The sequence below is a fragment of the Mobula hypostoma genome, chromosome 6, assembly GCF_963921235.1.
Source record: "Mobula hypostoma chromosome 6, sMobHyp1.1, whole genome shotgun sequence".
NCBI lineage: Eukaryota > Metazoa > Chordata > Chondrichthyes > Myliobatiformes > Myliobatidae > Mobula > Mobula hypostoma.
The window spans coordinates 114,534,092-114,551,238 of record NC_086102.1 but is presented as its reverse complement, the minus strand read 5'-3'; the positions used below and the strand labels follow the sequence as shown (position 1 = coordinate 114,551,238).

Sequence of the window (17,147 nt, the reverse complement as noted above, 5' to 3'; positions counted from 1 at the left end):
TCTGTGTAGTCAGCCTCTGGAGTTATGGACAATGTTGACCCTGTATCCAGCTTCACTTTCTGTTTTACACCAGACACATCTATTGTGATCCAGATGATTTTGTTATCTCCTTCAGTCATACTATGCAGTTCTAGGCATGACAGTTCACCTTTGTCTGTCTCTATGTTGTCTGATTCTGATTTACATTCGATAACTTTATGCATTTGCTTATTTTTGTGTTTGAGACTTTTTACTTGTTTAGGCTTTCTGTCTGTCTTGTGCACTCTCGATGATCTTGTCTGTAACACTTTCTCAGACTTTTTCTTTGACCAACAGTCATTTGCGTCATAAGATATTTTGCCGCATCAATAACATTTTTGGCTTTTTGCACCATTCAGGGACTTTTGTGCATTTCACATTCTAACCTTTTCTGTGGTTCTGCTGCATCTTTTGCTGCAGCCTCTAATGATATTGCAATAGTCAATACTCATTCTAAGGTTAAGTCTCTTTCAGATAGTAGCCCTTCTGAGTGCTTTGAGTATACATGCCATACACAAGCCTGTCCCTTAATGCATCAGAAAGTCTGTCCCTAAAGTCACAATACCGAGAAAGTTTGCGCATTTCTGCAATGTATTCAGAAATGTCTTCATCTTTTAACGGTTCCTTTTGTAAAATCTAAATCTCTCAGCTATTACTAGCAGTTTAGGACTAAGTGATTTTGTAAAATTGTAACAATTTCATTGAACGACATGCATAGACAACAGATCAATATCAATATACATATGGAGCTTGGAGTGTTCCATGTAGATGTGCGCAATGTTGGGGAGGGCTTTACTCTTGATGGACTGGGCCATATCCGCTCATTTTTGTTGGGTTTTCCATTCAAGGGCATTTGTGTTTCCATACCAGTCCGTGATGCAACTCTCCACCACACGTCTATAGAAGTTTGTCTAAGTTTTAGATGTCATGCTGAATCTTTGCAAACTTCTGAGGACCCTCATACCCTCAGATGCAATCTCAGTTTCATGGCAATGGGAATAAAATCTCCTAAACTCCATATTCTCGTATGGCAATGGGCATGATTGTTACTGGGTTTTATTATTCTGGGGCAGGTGAAAAAGCAACTGAGAACCTGAAAGATTACCATTTAGTGTTTACGGTTTGTTGAAACATGGAATGACAAATGTGTAAGATTGTGTCCTGGCTTTGCTATTTCAGCGGTCAAGGAGGTAGCTCGTGTGCGCAAAATAATCTTGTGGATTTCGTTGAACTTGAAGGAGAAATGACTGAACATACTGTAGCTGAGATAACATGAATAAACATACAATAACTAAAGTAAGGTTGTGACAATGTCACTTGATAACAAAAATTTCAGTGACCTACTTAGACTTGTAAAGGAAAGCGTGTGGAGGAAAGAAATGACAGTATTTTGGATCCTTCTCTCAAAAAAAAACATATCCTGGCAGAAGAAAGCATTTGAGTTAGAATTTCCAGATATTTTAATTAATTTAGTGTTGGCATGAATTGATTTGAGTATATGATTAAAAATGTTAGATTGTCCATTGACTATTAATGTCTTTGATGGGATTCACATCCTTCAGGCTTCAAATTCTTAAAGTCCTTTTTCTTGTCAGAGTGCCAAACTGAAAGAATATTTGAAGATCAATGTACTGAACTCTACTTGGACTTACCCTTGCAGCCAAGGTACCTTATCTTACTGCAGTAACTAGAAAGTAGTTAGACAATATCATGAACAATCAGAAAGAAGCTGGCCACAATGGTTTAATGGTTCTATTTAATATTAGAGAATGTATACAGTATACAACCTGAAATTCTTATTCTCCGCAGACATCCATGAAAAACAGAAGAGTGAACCCCAAAGAATGAATGGCAGTAAAACTGGAGAACCTCAAAGCCCCCTCTTCCCCCATCCCAAACACAAGCAGCAGCAAAGAAATACCCCTCCCCCACTTATTTCAGCAGAAAGCATCAACACCTACCAAGTGAGCAATTGCAAAGTCCCCAAAGAGAGACCATGATCTGCAGTGCAACAAAAACTCAGGACCTCACCACGAAGGCGCACATGTCTTCCAGGCCGCATCCTTGGGATATCGAACCATAGCCAGCTGGTGAGTGCCAGACTGGGAACCATCACTGTAAAGAACTGGAGTTTAGGTAGATAGATAGATACAAAGGAAATCACAGTGTCACAGTAGCATTACAAGTGCACGGATATAAATATTAGAAGATAAGTTGAAATAGTAAAAGAATAAGTTACCACAAACAGTCTAACAGGAGGGGGTCATCACTTCCCCATCTATAGGTTGATTCATTATAGACCCCAATGGTCGAGGGTAAGAATGACCTCATATAGTGGTCTTTGGAGCAGGGCATGAGAAACATTGTCCAGAGTTGCCAGGATTTTCTGTAGGATCCTTTGTTCTACCATAGCCTCCAGTGTGTCCAGTTTGAATGCAGTTGTAGATCATGGACTCCGACAGAAACCCATCCACCTTGAAAAGGGAAAAAGAAACATTAAAGGGAAGAAATTAAGCTGTTTTTGCAGATGAGCTCGAAGAAGCTGCCTTCTGGTGATCCCTCAGCTTGTAGATTTGGTACAGTTCCTCTTTTATTAACAAAACCACCGAAGTCTTGTAACAAGGTTGAGGTTGCCTCATTTCATTGTGCCAAAATGATTCTTTGATATAACTTTTTTTTAATAGTTGTTATATGGGGGAGGCATATAGATGTCACTCTAAAGCAGGGGTGGCCAACCTTTTACATTCCATGTGTCAATTTTTTCACGCAGGAGTTCAGATGCGATTTTTTTTTCATGCAGAAGTTCTGCATTAACATTTTTACAAGAATTGTGAGGGTACAAGAGTTGTGTGGCTCATCTGAACTCGTGTGTGAAAAAATTGACACATGGAATGTAAAAGGTTGGCCACCCCTGTGATAAAGAATGTTCCATATTAAAACCCAAAGCTGAGTTACTGCAGAGGAATACCTGAATGAGACAATTAATACATTTTAATTTGGAAGAGGTAACCCTGTAACTGAATTTGTGATGGTGAGCAGACATACCTAGCTGAGCGAGGGCAGTATCTGGGAAATGAACTGAAGCAGTCAGAGGAGGGTAGAGCATGATACTGAAATAGCTGGTGTAGCAGATAGTTTAGAAGGTTATGAAAAATTCTAGGGCAATTTTGATTAGCTAGGTATGTGGGCTAAGGACTGGTGTCCCGATATATAATCAGTGGCTACTATTAGGTACCTCCTGTAACTAATGAAGTGGCCAATTATTCATGGACTTCTGCCGCTGTAGCCCGTTTACTTCAAGGTTCGACATTGTGTGCATTCAGAGATGCTCTTCTGCACACTACTGTTGTAATGCGTAGTTATTTGTGTTCCTGTGACCTTTCTGCTAATTTGAAACAGTTTGGACATTCTATGCTGACCTCTCTCACTAACAAGGCATTTTTGCCCATAGAACTTCCACTCGCTGGATTTCTATTGTTTTTTACACGACTATCAGTAAACTTTAGAGACCGCTGTGTGTGAATGTCATAGGAGTTCACCACTTTCTGAGATACTCAAACCACTCTGTCTGGTACCAATAATGATTTCATAATCAAAGAGTTAGGTCACATTTCTTTCCTGGTCTGAACAGCTGAACTTCTTGAACATGCCTGCATGCTTTTATGCATTGAGTTGCTGCCACATGATTGGCTGATGAGATACTTGCATTAACAAGCAGCTGTACTAATAAAGTGATCACTGATTGCATGTAAGGTTTTGCATTTTGACAGATCAAACCAAGTAGGACTCCTACAGTGAATAGTTGGGTCCTGGGGAGTTATGGAACAGAAGGACCCAGAAGTGCAAGTGCATAGTTTGCTGAAAGCAGAATCTCTGGTGGTGAAGCAAGCACTTGGCACAATGGCCTTCATCAGCCGGGGCATTGATTATAGGAGCTGGGAAGTTATTTTTCAGTTAGAAGTTGTTGGGGCTTCATTTGGAGTATTGTGTACATTTTAGTCACCCTGTAATAGGAAATATGCTAAAGATTTTAAACTAGATAATGTGCATCTAGAAAGATTTACCAGGCTGTTTCCTGGACCTGGGGCCCAAGTTATAAGGAGAAGTTATGTTTGACTTTATTCCCTGAAAGGCAGGAGATTGAGGGGTGTTCTAATAGAGGTATATAAGCTAATGGGGGGTATATACAGGAAGAAAAGCCATAAGTTTTTCTGATTATTACTCAGTTTGCATCAAATGTTGCTGTAAACAAGATGGTGTTTTGCAGCTTCATCATGTATATTTGGAATGAGTTCCCAGAAACAGCAGTTGAGGCAGGCATATTAGCAACAACTGAAAGCCATATGGATAGGAGAGGTTTAGAGGGCTATATGCTGAAGGCAGGCAAGTGGGACTAGCTCCCTGAACAACACAGTTGGCATAGGCATGTTGAGCCCAAGTGCATTATAGACTGTTTTCTAAATAGAGAGAACATTCAAAAATCTGAGGTGCAAAGGGACTTGGGAATCCTCATGCAGGATTCCCTGAAGGTTTATTTGCACGTTGAATCGGTGGTGAGGAAGGCAAATGCAATGTTAGCATTCATTTTGAGAGGACTAGAATATAAAAGCAAGGAAGTAACGCTGGGGCTTCACAAGGCATTGGTCAGACCACACTTGAGTATCGTGAGCAGTTTGGGCTCCTTATCTAAGAAAAGATGTGCTGACATTTGAGAGGTTTCAGAGGAGATTCATGAAATTGATTCTGGGATTGAAAGGCTTATCATATGAGGAGCGTTTGATGGCTGTGGCCCTGTACTCACTGGAATTCAGAAGAATATTGCTGGGGGAGTGGTGGGATCTCATTGAAACCCATTGAAAGTTGAAGGCCTTGATAGAGTGTATGTGGAGAGGATGTTTCTTGTGATGGTGGCAGAGTTTAAGACCAGAAGAGACAGCCTCAGAATGGTGGGACGTCCATTTAGAATGGAGATGAGGAGGAATTTATTTACCCAGAGAGTGGTGAACTGCTACAGATGGCTGTGGAGGCCAAGTTGATAGATTCTTGATTGGTTACGGCATTAAGGGATACAGGGAAAAGGCATGAAATTAGGGTTGAGAAGGAAATGGATCAGCCATGATGAAATGCTAGAGCAGACTTGATGGGCCAAATGGCCTAATCCTGCTCCAATATCTTTTCCTCTAACTTTATGACTCTGACACAGTCAAATATTTGTGGGAATTTAAAATTCAAAAGTTCAAAGTATGCACATATTGGTCACCATATACAACCTTTTTTTAAAGGACTTTCACGGTAAATGCAATGACTCACAATAGAATTAATGGAATACTGTACACAAGATTGACAAACAATCAATGTGTAGAAGACACAAACTGTCCAAATACAAAAAGATAATAATAATAGTAATAATAAGCAATAAATATCAAGAAAATGAGATGACGAATCCTTGAAAGTGAGTCCATAGGCTACGAGAACAGCTCAGTGTTGGGGTGAGTGAAGTTGAGTGAAGCTATCCACTCTGCTTCAAGAGCCTGATGGTTGAGGGGTAATAACTTTTCCTGAACCTAGTTGTGTGGTTCCTGAGGCCCCTGTACCACGTTCTTGATGGTGGCAGTAAGAAGGGAGCATGGCCTGGATGGTGGGGGTCCTTGATGATGGATGCTGTTTTCCTGCAACAGCGCTCCGTGTAGATGTGCTCAATAGTGGGGAGGGCTTTACCAGTGATGGACTGGGACAAATCCACTACTTGTTGTAGGATTTTCTATTCAAGGACATTGGTGTTTCCATAACCAGGTGGTGATGCAACCAGTCAATGTACTCTCCATTGCATATCTATAAAAGTTTGTCAAAGTTTTAGATGACATTCTGAAACTACACAAACTTCTAAGAAAGTAGAGGCACTGCAGTGCTTTCTTTGTAACGGCACTGATGTGCTGGGCCCATAAAATAGTAAAACTGAGGATTTTAAAGTTGCTGACCCTCGCCACCTCTGATCCCCTGATGAGAATTGGCTCATGGACCTCGGTGTCTGTGTCTGTCTCAGCCATGAAGAGTCTCTGCAAGAAACATCGACTGTTTATTCCTCTCCATAGGTGGTGCCTGACCTGCTGAGCTCCCCCAGCATTTTTAGTCGGTTGCTCTAGATTTCCAGCATCTGCAGAACCGCTTGTGTTGTGAGTGTTGCTTTGACCCCAGCATCTGCAGATTATTTTGTGTTTACGAACCGCTTGTGTTTTTCTGTCCCTCTCATTTGCATTGTGCAGAAGGAGCAGGGATATTAACATATGTATCTGACAATTTGTAAGCTTTGACCATTGTCACAAGGGTAGAGTGTCTTTTCCTTTTTGCAGTGCTGTTAGTGGAACTTGCTGAGCACCACATTGATGTTATGATCCCTACAGTTTGGCAGTGGAAGCACTTTAGAAATACTTTGCAGGCTGTTTAGAACATGCACTTTGTGAGACAATGAAGAGGATGGTGGAACTACTGTGATATGCTGTTCTGGTTCTGAATCAGCACAATGAGCAGCCCAGAATAAATCTGTTACCAGGGTAGGGAGGGTGAAACTAGCAACCAGCTTTTCAGGTAATGAACTGATTGGATGGTGAGGTGAATATCCCTCCCACTAAACTCCCCCCCAGCAATTTAGCCCTGCAAGTGGCTCATGTGCTACACCTACCCGTACACCTCCTCCCTCACCTCCACTCAGGACCCAAACAGTCCTTCCAGCTGAGGTAACACTTCGATTGTGAATCTGCAGGGGTCGTCTATTGTGTCTGGTGCTTCCGATGCGGTTCCCTGCGAATTGCTGGGACCCATCGTAAATTGGGGGACCACTTCGTTGAGCACCTCTGCTCCATCCACCACTAACGGGACTTCCTGGTGACCAAACATTTAAATTCTGATTCCCATTCCCGTTCTGACATGTCGGTCCATGTGCCAAGATGAGGCCACCCTCAGGGTGAGGAGCAACACCTTATATTTGTCTTGTATTCCAACAGAACAAAGTTGAAAATTCAATGTAAATTTATTATGACATTACATACAGTATATGTCATCATATACTACCTTGAGATTCATTTGCTTGCAGGCATTCACAATACAATAAGAAATACAATTTAAGTCTTGCGAGACCATGGATCTGTGCCTGGAAAGCCTTCACTCTCCAAGGCGCAGGCCTGGGCAAGGTTGTATGGAAGACCAGCAGTTGCCCATGCTGCAAGTCTCCCCTCTCTATGACACCAATGTTGTCCAAAGGAAGGGCATTAGGACCCATACAGATTGGCATCAGTGTCATCGCAGAGCAATGTGTGATTAAGTGCCTTGCTCAAGGACACGACAGGTTCCCTCGACTGGGGCTCGAACTCACGACCTTCAGGTTGCTAGTCCAATGCCTTAACCACTTGGCCACGTGCCCAAGAAATACAATAGAATCAATAAAAACCTACACAGGCTGGCAAACAATCGATGTGCTAAAGAAGACAAACTGTGAAAATACAAAAAAAGGCAAATAATAAATAAATAAACTAATACTAAATAAAGAATACTGAGAATGTGAACTGTAGTGTCCTTGAAAGTGAGTCCATAGGTTGTGGAATGAGCTGAGAGCTGGTGTGAGTGAAGTTACCAGTGCTGGTTCAGGACTGTATGGTTGAAGGGTAATAATTATTCCTGAACTTAGTGATGTGGGACTTAAGGCACCTGTGCTTATTTTCCTGATGGCAGCAGTGAGAAGAAATAATAGCCTGGATGATGAGGGTCCTCGATGATGGATGCTGCTTTCTAGTGGCAGTGTTCCTTGTAAATGTTGTCAATAGTGGGGAGGCTTTTCCTGTGATGGTCTGGGCTGTATCCATTATTTTTTGGAGCAGGAAGGGGTTTCTTGACCCTATTCTGTTATTTAGTAAGATCACGGCTGATCTGATTGTAACCTCTGGTTCAATAATAGACTACATCAGGATTGTAATGTGAATACACTGGTTCTTTTGTTATTGACTTATAACTAAATTGGTTGTTTTTATTTGCAGTTTGTCTTTTGCACATTGGTTGTCTGTCAGCCTTTGTGTACTTTGGTGTACTTTTTCATTATATTCTATTGTACAGGTTTCCCTCGCCATCTGAAGGTAGAGCGTTCCTATGAAATGATTCGTAAGCCGAAATGTCATAAAGTGAAGAAGCAATTACCATTTATTTATATAGGAAAATTTTGTGAGCGTTCGCAGACCCAAAAATAACCTACCAAATCATGCCAAATAACACAAAACCTAAAATAACAGTAACATATAGTAAAAGCAGGAATGATATGATAAATACACAGCCTATATGAAGTAGAAATACTTCTCTACAACGATTGCCCGCACAGATCTCCGTAGCGAAAATCTCACGCAAGTGCTCTCAGCAGGAAATCTCACGCAAGCGCTGTTGGCATAAACGCACTCTCCAGTAACCTTTAAACTATGAAGCTGCCAAATCTACCAAATATCACGTAAAAATATACAGCCTGTATAAAGTAGAAATAATGTGTGTACAGTGTAGTATCACTTACGGGAATTGGGAAGACATCAAGCACACTGATGATGGTGTGTTAGACTGAGTCGTCGCAGGTTGGGGTGGTGCAGTGGCCTCCACCCTCCAGGACGCCAACTGATACATTGCTGCGAAGCACGCAGGGGTAGCCTGGAGGCACACAGCACATCTTTAAGAAAAAAGCCGAAATAAACATGCTAATTAATTAGGTGCTGCCCGGCATGTAAATGTCGGCGCAGATCAGAGGCGATTGCCGATTGCATCGGCACTGATCCGGGCCGACAATTACGTGCTAGGTGGCACCTAATTAATTAGCATGTTTATTTTGGCTTTTTTCTTAAAGATGTGCTGTGTGCCTTCTGGCTACCGCTGCATTCTCCGCGAATCGATACAGTATCTGTCCGGGGCCCGGGGGTTGGGGTGGTGGGACATGGGGGTGTCATCTCATCGTCGATCAGGGCAGGCAGCTCGTCTTCTCCTATGACTGCCTGCCTCGATGTCAAAGGTTGAGGTTCATCGTCTGCTGTGGCTGATGTGGAAGGCTTGCTTGACTGCTGAGCCTCGCACATTTTTAGATCATACCGTTCTTTGTAAGGACTCAACCCATCTTGCAAATATGCTGTAAACCTACGTACCCTTTCAAAATTAAAGTCGTACTTTAGTGTCACGCAGTTGCTTCACGTTCAGTTCCTGGACGACTTCTCTTTCGCTACTGCATTCGGTTTCGATTGTTACCCTTTCCTCTTCCAATTACATCAGCTCTTCATCTATCAGTTCTTGGTCATGGGATGCCAAAACCTCTTCAACATCACCTTCGGCAGCTTCCACAAGCCAAACTCACCACCCCCCACGATTGAAACGCTTAATTATGTCTAGTTTTATGCTAAGTGTAACACCCTTACGAGCTCTTCCAGGCTTTTCCGACACCTTAGAACTCATCTTGCTAACGGCTGCTCAATGCAACGTGTTTAAGCAATGCCGGGAGAGCGGCTGCTCGGGGTCTGCGCTGCCTTTTATTGCACGCTGATTTTTTTATCGCGCTGCCTTTCTTCGTAACAGTGAAAACACCTTCTGAAAGCGAAAACAGGGTACTAATGTAGGTCTTTCGTAACAGTGAGGTTTCATAAAGCGAATATTCGAAAAGCGGGGGACACCTGTATTTCCTTTTTCTGTGAATACCTGTAAGAAAATGAATGTCAGGGTACAGTAACATACACACATGAGGAATTCTGCAGATACTGGAAATTCAAGCAACACACATCAAAGTTGTTGGTGAATGCGGCAGGCCAGGCAGCATCTATAGGAAGAGGTACAGTCGACGTTTCAGGCCGAGACCCTTCATCAGGACTAACTGAAGGAAGAGCTAGTCAAATCTCTTACTAGCTCTTCCTTCAGTTAGTCCTGATGAGGGGTCTCGGCCTGAAACGTCGACTGTACCTCTTCCTAGAGATGCTGCCTGGCCTGCTGCATTCACCAGCAACTTTGTGTGTCGCTTGATACAGTAACACACTCTGTACTTTGATAATTTACTTTAAACTTTGAACTATCAGGCAGGAGGTACAGAAGCCTGAAGTCCCACACCACCAGGTTCAAGAACCCCTACTTTAATTCATCCATTCAATTCTTGAACTAGCCAGCAAAATTCTGATCATTACAGTTTAGCTACACTATGAACACTTTGTGCTAAAATTAGACTTATTAAATTTTTCTAGTGGTAACATTGTGTATAATTTATGTTTTTTTTTCCTTGTGACTGCAGTTTGTGCCTGTGATACTGCTGCAGGTTATTCTTGGGACCTGTGCATATATGTGCTTGTGCTTATGACAGTCATCTAGGCTTTGGCTTTGCCTTGGCCTGTTTTCCCCAGTGTGTGCAAACTGCAAACACAATCAGAATCAGATTTAATAACATAGTCATATGTCACGCTGATTAGGTTTGGTTACTGTGGGTGTGGTTCTAAAGCAGTTTTCGAAAATGCATTTGGATAATGCAACTGGGATTAAAGGGTGTCATAAGTACTTTGATTGTAATGCATTGTAAAATCTCATGGTTAGTTCTGACGCACTGTGAAATTGACACTTGGCTGTAGCCAATCTGCATCTTGTCACTGGGAGATAGGAAACAGGAGCAGGCAGAGCCCACTTGGTCTTGTCTGATCTGCTGCTCGATATGAACTTGGCTGGTCTGCCTCGTGCCTCGTCTCCTTTTACAACGTTTGTAAAACCTAGAACAGAACCATGCAGGACCAGCCCTTTAGGCCAACAATGTTATGCTGAACCAACCAAACTACCAAGTACATCCCTAATCAAACTTAGCCCTCCTGCCTACACAATATGTGTATACCTCCATAATGTCCATATCCCTCCATTCTCTGCATATTCCTGTGCTCTAAACTGCCTCTATCTTATTTACCTCCACCACCATTCTAGGCACCCAGCACTCTGCTTTTTTAAAAGAACTTGAGCCACACATCTCCTTTGAATTTATCCCCTCTCACCTTAAATGCATGCCCTTTAGTAATGGACATTTTGACTGGGAAAAGGACAACAAAATGAGAGGCCATACTGGATCTAGTATTAGTCAATGAACCTTGCCAGGTGTCAGATCTCTCAGTGGGTGAGCAGTGACCACAACTCCCTGACCTTTGTCACAGCCTTGGAGAAGATGGTATGTGGAAGTAACTACTTGGGGGAGGGTGAATTATGATGCTATTAGGCTGGAACTTGGGAGCATAATTTGTGAGCAGATGACTCAAAGAAGTTCACAGCAGAAATGTAAAGGTTGTTTTGGGAGCACTTGCTGGGAATTCTAGATTAAGTTCATCAACGAGGGGTGATTGATAAGTTTGTGGCCTAAGGTAGAAGGGGTCAATTTTAGAAAACCTAGCACATTTATTTTGCAACATAGTCCCCTCCTACATTTACACACTTAGTCCAGCAGTCGTGGAGCATACGGATCCCTTCTTTGTAGAAGTGGTTCGCAGCAGGGATGATTGATAAGTTTGTGGCCTAAGGTAGAAGGAGATGAGTTATACAGCTCTTGTTACATGCACGTGCAGTTCAACTCTTTGAGTGAAAATGCAGAAAGTTTGAAGTTAATAACTCATCTTCTACCTTCGGCCACAAACTTATCAATCACCCCTGCTGTGGACCACCTCTGGAGGTCCAAGACACTGACTTCTACAACGAAGGGATCCATATACTCCACAACCACTGGACTAAGTGTGTAAATGTAGGAAAAATAAATGTGCCAGGTTTTCTAAAATTGACTCCTTCTTCCTTAGGCCACAAGCTTATCAATCACCCCTCGTATTTGAGGCAGGGAAATGATGGTAGGGTGAAGGGAGCATGGTTGACGAGAGATTTGAAACGTCTAGTCAAAAGGAAGAAAGAAGCTTACTTAAGGTTTAAGAAGCAAGGATTAGACAGGGCTCTAGAGGGTTACAAGGTTGTCAGGAAGGACCTTGAATATGGACTTAGGAGAGCTAGAAAGGGATAGGAGAAGGCCTTGACGACTAGGATTAAGGAAAACCCCAAGGCATTCCACACATACATGAAGAACAGGAGGATGTCTATAGTGAGGGTAGGACCAAAAAGTTACAAAAGAGGAAGTGTGTATCTGGAGTTGGAGGAGGTAGTGGAGGTTCTTAATGAATTCCTTGCTTCAGTATTCACCAGTGAGAGGGACCTTGACATTTGTGAGGATAGCATAAGACAGCCTGATATGCTTGAACAGTTAATGTTAAGAAAGGGGATGTGCTGGAACTTTTGAGAAACATTAGCATAGATGATTCCCTGGGGCCAGTCAGGATCTGCCCCAGGTCTATTTTTACTCCAGGTTCTAGCATCTGCAGTTTCTTGCGTGCCTGCTTATTCTGACTCCCTGACTTCCATGTGATAACCAGTCTTTCATCCATGTTACACACGTCTGCAAAAACCACGAGCACTCACAGTATTTGGTGCCCCTTTTTGTGTGGCGACTTATCAAAAGCTTACTGAACGTTACTTTCTTGTCGTTACTGGGACGGTTGAACATTGCATTATCCTACTAATCCCCTTCCCCAGCTGTCCAAGTCCAACAACTTTTGGGCATAGTCACTGTGCAATTCTTCATTTTGGAAATCTTGGCTCCATGTTTGTTGCTTTTTGATCTTTGGCATCGGAGTTCTGAAGTTGTGTTGCAATTCAGTGATGTGGCACAGACCAGGAAACAAAGTTGTACTTGGCAGTTTATGTAGGTTGGCAATTTACCAGTGGCATCCCTCTGCAGGAAGTTATATTTATGAGAGTATTCTTTCCTGCCTTAGAAGCTTGCACAGATTTGGCATGTCATCTAAACGTCTATAGATGCACAGAGGAGAGTATCCTGACTGGTTTTATCATGGCATGGTGTGGAAACATCACTACCCATGAATGGAATAAGTGGCAGACTCAGCCTTCACAAGCAAAGCCCTCCCCACCATTGAGCATGCCAACATGCAGTGCTACCACAAGAAAGCAGCATCCATCATCAAGGGCTCCACCATCCAGGCCATGCTCTCTTCTTGCTGCTGCTGTTGGGAAGGAGGTACAGGAGCCTTGGGTCCCACTCCACCATGTTCAGGTTCAAGCATTTGGCTGCTGAGCCAGGGTGGATTACTTCACCACAACATTGAACTGATTCTTTTTTTTTTGGTGTGTGCCTGCGTGCGTGTGAGTCTGCGTGTGTGCGTGTGTGTGCATCCGTCCGTGATGATGTCTCTTTCATGGCTTTTTTTATAAGGCACAGAGCGAGAGAGAGAGAGACTGTGTGGCACACCACTCCTCACAGACATTTTTGCAATATTTTCCCTTTATTTTACGAGGTCGAGTTGTGATCTCGACACTCAACCCGGCACGGATGGAAAGCGTACTCGGGAGCGGACCCGACTGGTTTCGAACCCGGGGACCTCCGCTCCTGGGTCTGGCGCCGATGTCGTTGCACCACCAGCCGGCCCAACATTGAACTGATTCTACAACCTATCGACTCAGCTTCAAGGTCTCTACAATTCATGTTCTCAGTATTATTTATTTTCTGTTTACGCGGTTTTTCTACATATGCACGAGTTGCTTTTGTATAGATTCTATTGTATTTCTCTGCTTTGTGGTGAATGCCTGCAAGAAAATTAATCACAGGGTTGTATATGGTGACACGAATGTGCTTTGTATGTTGTAACTGAAATATTTGACTTTTTTTTTTAGGCACTAACAGCACAACTGATTCTTGATGACGGGACAAAAATGGAAGGAATATCCTTTGGCTACCCTCAGTCGACTGCAGGAGAGGTCGTGTTCAACACTGGATTGGTCGGGTGAGTGCAGTGTGATCTTACTGGGCAGGCAGGGCACTCCCAGCAATCTGCGGTCTTCTGCATGACAGTGTTCCCCTTCCTGCCTTCCACGAGGCGGTGGGAGGGAGAATGCACGCTCAGTCTTGGTCTTAGCTTTCATTCTCCTCGCCAGAAGCACTTGGTACTTTTCCCTGATCACAGCTGGCACTATGTAAGCTCAGGTTACTGCACACTACCCCTCTCACGTGACATACAGAGCGACTGGCACTTGTGCAGTGTGGTGTGTGGCTGAGTACCTCCACTGTTAGCACATGCTCACTCTTTCACTTGACACTGACGCGCGGGGAGAAATGTATCTGCCTGTCCTGCTCGGTGTCTGATGATAGAATCACACACCCTTCCCAGCATTACCCCTCCCCCTGAGCTGACGTCACTTTAAGTGGAACCTAATCCTCGTTGGAGCACTCTGGACATAAACCAAGGTTACACTGTAGGCGCAAACTCACAGAGATTTACAGTACAGGAAGGAGCCATTTGGCCCTATGGGGACGATGAAGTTACTTCCCCATACTTGTCGCCTTGTATATTGTAATGCTTCAGGTCCTGATTCTGAGAAGGGATTCTACCTTTGACACCATCTTGGGCTGTGACCCCCTGACCTCATCAACCATTTTCTCAAACCCTTCACAGCCCCTGATAGAACATAGAATAGTACAGTACATTACAGGCCCTTCAGCCCACAATATTGTGCCAATCCTCAAACCCTGCCTCCCATATAAGCCCCCACCTTAAATTCCTCCATATACCTGTCTAGTAGTCTCTTAAACTTCACTAGTGTATCTGCCTCCACCACCGACTCAGGCAGTGCATTCCACGCACCAACCACTCTCTGAGTAAAAAACCTTCCTCTACTATCCCCTTGAACTTCCCACCCCTTACCTTAAAGCCATGTCCTCTTGTATTGAGCAGTGGTGCCCTGGAGAAGAGGCGCTGGCTATCCACTCTATCTATTCCTCTCATTATCTTGTACATCTCTATCATGTCTCCTCCCATCCTCCTTCTCTCCAAAGAGTAAAGCCCTAGCTCCCTTAATCTCTGATCATAATGCATACTCTCTAAACCAGGCAGCATCCTGGTAAATCTCCTCTGTACCCTTTCCAGTGCTTCCACATCCTTCCTATAGTGAGGTGACCAGAACTGGACACAATACTCCAAGTGTGGCCTAACCAGAGTTTTATAGAGCTGCATCATTACATTGCGACTCTTTCACTTGACTTATGAAAGCTAACACCCCACAAGCTTTCTGAACTACCCTATCTACCTGTGAGGCAACTTTCAGGGATCTGTGGACATGTACCCCCAGATCCCTCTGCTCCTCCACACTACCGAGTATCCTGCCATTTACTTTGTACTCTGCCTTGGAGTTCACCCAGTCTAAACCTCTAACTTCAGGCCTCTTGCCTCACCCTCCCCTTGGCCTACCTCAGATCCTCTAGTTTGAAGAAGACTGCAGATGCTGGAAATCTGAGATAAAAAACAGAAGATGCAGGTGAGGCGGCGCCTGTGGGAAGAGATGCTGTTAACATTACAGGAAGGAGAGAGAACATGTTAGATTTAATTTGCAGGGAAGCTGGGAGAAAGATGTATGGAAGAAAGGGAAAATCTCTGATAAGGTGAGGTCAGGGTTGCCCTGAAATTGAGCTTTAAACAAATGAGCTTTAAATGTGGCAGGGTCTGGTTGATAGGAGACAAAATACGGTCTTCAGTTACATACACACAATGCTGTAGGAATTCAGCTGACCAGGCAGCATCTAGGAAAAGAGTACAGTCAATGTTTGGGCCGAAACTCTTCTGCAGGACTGGAGAAAAAAGCTGAGGAGTATTTTGTGTGTGTTTCTCTTGTTTGTGAATGGTCCTTAGTTGATAAGACCTGTGGAAGTGATTGCAATTGGAGTGTGAGAATGCAGGAAAGGAATACAAGAGTCAAAAATGCAAAGCCTGACCTGGCCTCCATCACTTTGTCATTGTCCAGTCCTTGATCCTAGTCAACTTATCTTCACCACAACTGTATCCCACACCAGGAGTGCCTTGACCAGTTCCCCTCCACGAACAACTTGTCTTCGCATTGAACAACTTCTTCAACTCCATCCACTTTCTCCAGACCAGAAGTTTAACTTTGGAACATGTCCCAGCCCAAGTTCTGCCAGTCTGTCTGTGGGATTGTAATGTGGAACCAGATTTTCAGATTCCGTGAGTGGAACAGGGACACGGATTGTGAGTGAGCACATTATCTATTTATTTATAAGCAAACAGTGAAACACAAAGCCCGGCATCCTGCTAAATAAGTGCTCATCTAAGCTACACAAAACTGCAACATTCAGTAAGCCTCTTAACTCAATGGGTTTTCCATCAAATCTCCTCAAGTTATAAAACTCTAAAACTAAGCATGCTACGAACGAGTACTTAACTAAGTAAATGCCAGGAGCTCACCTATGTCTGCAACACTCTTTCGCGACTTCAGTCTGAAGAAGGCCCCTGGAGACAAAGGGAAGAAACGGAGTCTCTTGCACGCACTATTCTTATATTCCCGAGGCACCTTGAACCGAAAAACGGTGCCATGGCATACAAGGCAACCAATGGGAAATTGCTGCCGGATACTTTGAACAGGCCAACCAGTGACCGACATGGTGGAAGAGGCTTTTGACCGGTAAATAAGGCAACCCTTCACATTACAGGAATATGTGGCAGGGTCTTTCTTTCAGTCCCACCTGAGCTCCCTCCTCCCGCTCCCTCCGGTACATGAGCAGCTGCACTTTCGCAGTTTCCTGCACTTGTGCGGATCATCTCCTGGCCTTCTTTTACCTGCTCTCACCTTCAGGTGCTCACTTGATCTCGGGCACTTCCCTTTACTATCTCCAACTTGGGGGTGGGGCAGAAACCAACCTCCATTGCAACCTCACAAACTCTCTTGGGATTCTGATTTCTGCTTGCTCTACCTGGGTTCCTGCAACGATCCCTTTGGGTTCTCCCATTCCCCTATCCCTGTGTTTGCTCTGACAGTGGGGTTCAGCAGCACAAGAACCTCCCAGATGTCTTCCTTTCTCCATTAAAGCCACATTTATTTGTCACATGCACAAGTACATGTATGCATGGGTGCAGTGAAAAATGTATTTGTAGCAGCTTCATATGTACATAGCATCATGTTAGAAGAAAAACACAAGATAGACATAAATTATACATAATCTTTACAAGAAAGAATGCAGTTTAAATGAAACAGAGTCCATTTTACTGCAA

General features: G+C 43.5%; 1 protein-coding gene across 1 annotated transcript in view; it reads left to right on the top strand.

Annotated features, from left to right (window-relative positions):
- cps1 (carbamoyl-phosphate synthase 1, mitochondrial) overlaps positions 1–17,147 on the top strand; it is a 196,535-nt gene that overhangs the window by 16,189 nt on the left and 163,199 nt on the right. The window contains exon 2 of the mRNA XM_063051500.1: positions 13,765–13,874. Within this exon, the coding sequence (XP_062907570.1) occupies positions 13,765–13,874 (110 nt within the window). The remainder of the gene's footprint in view (positions 1–13,764; positions 13,875–17,147) is intronic.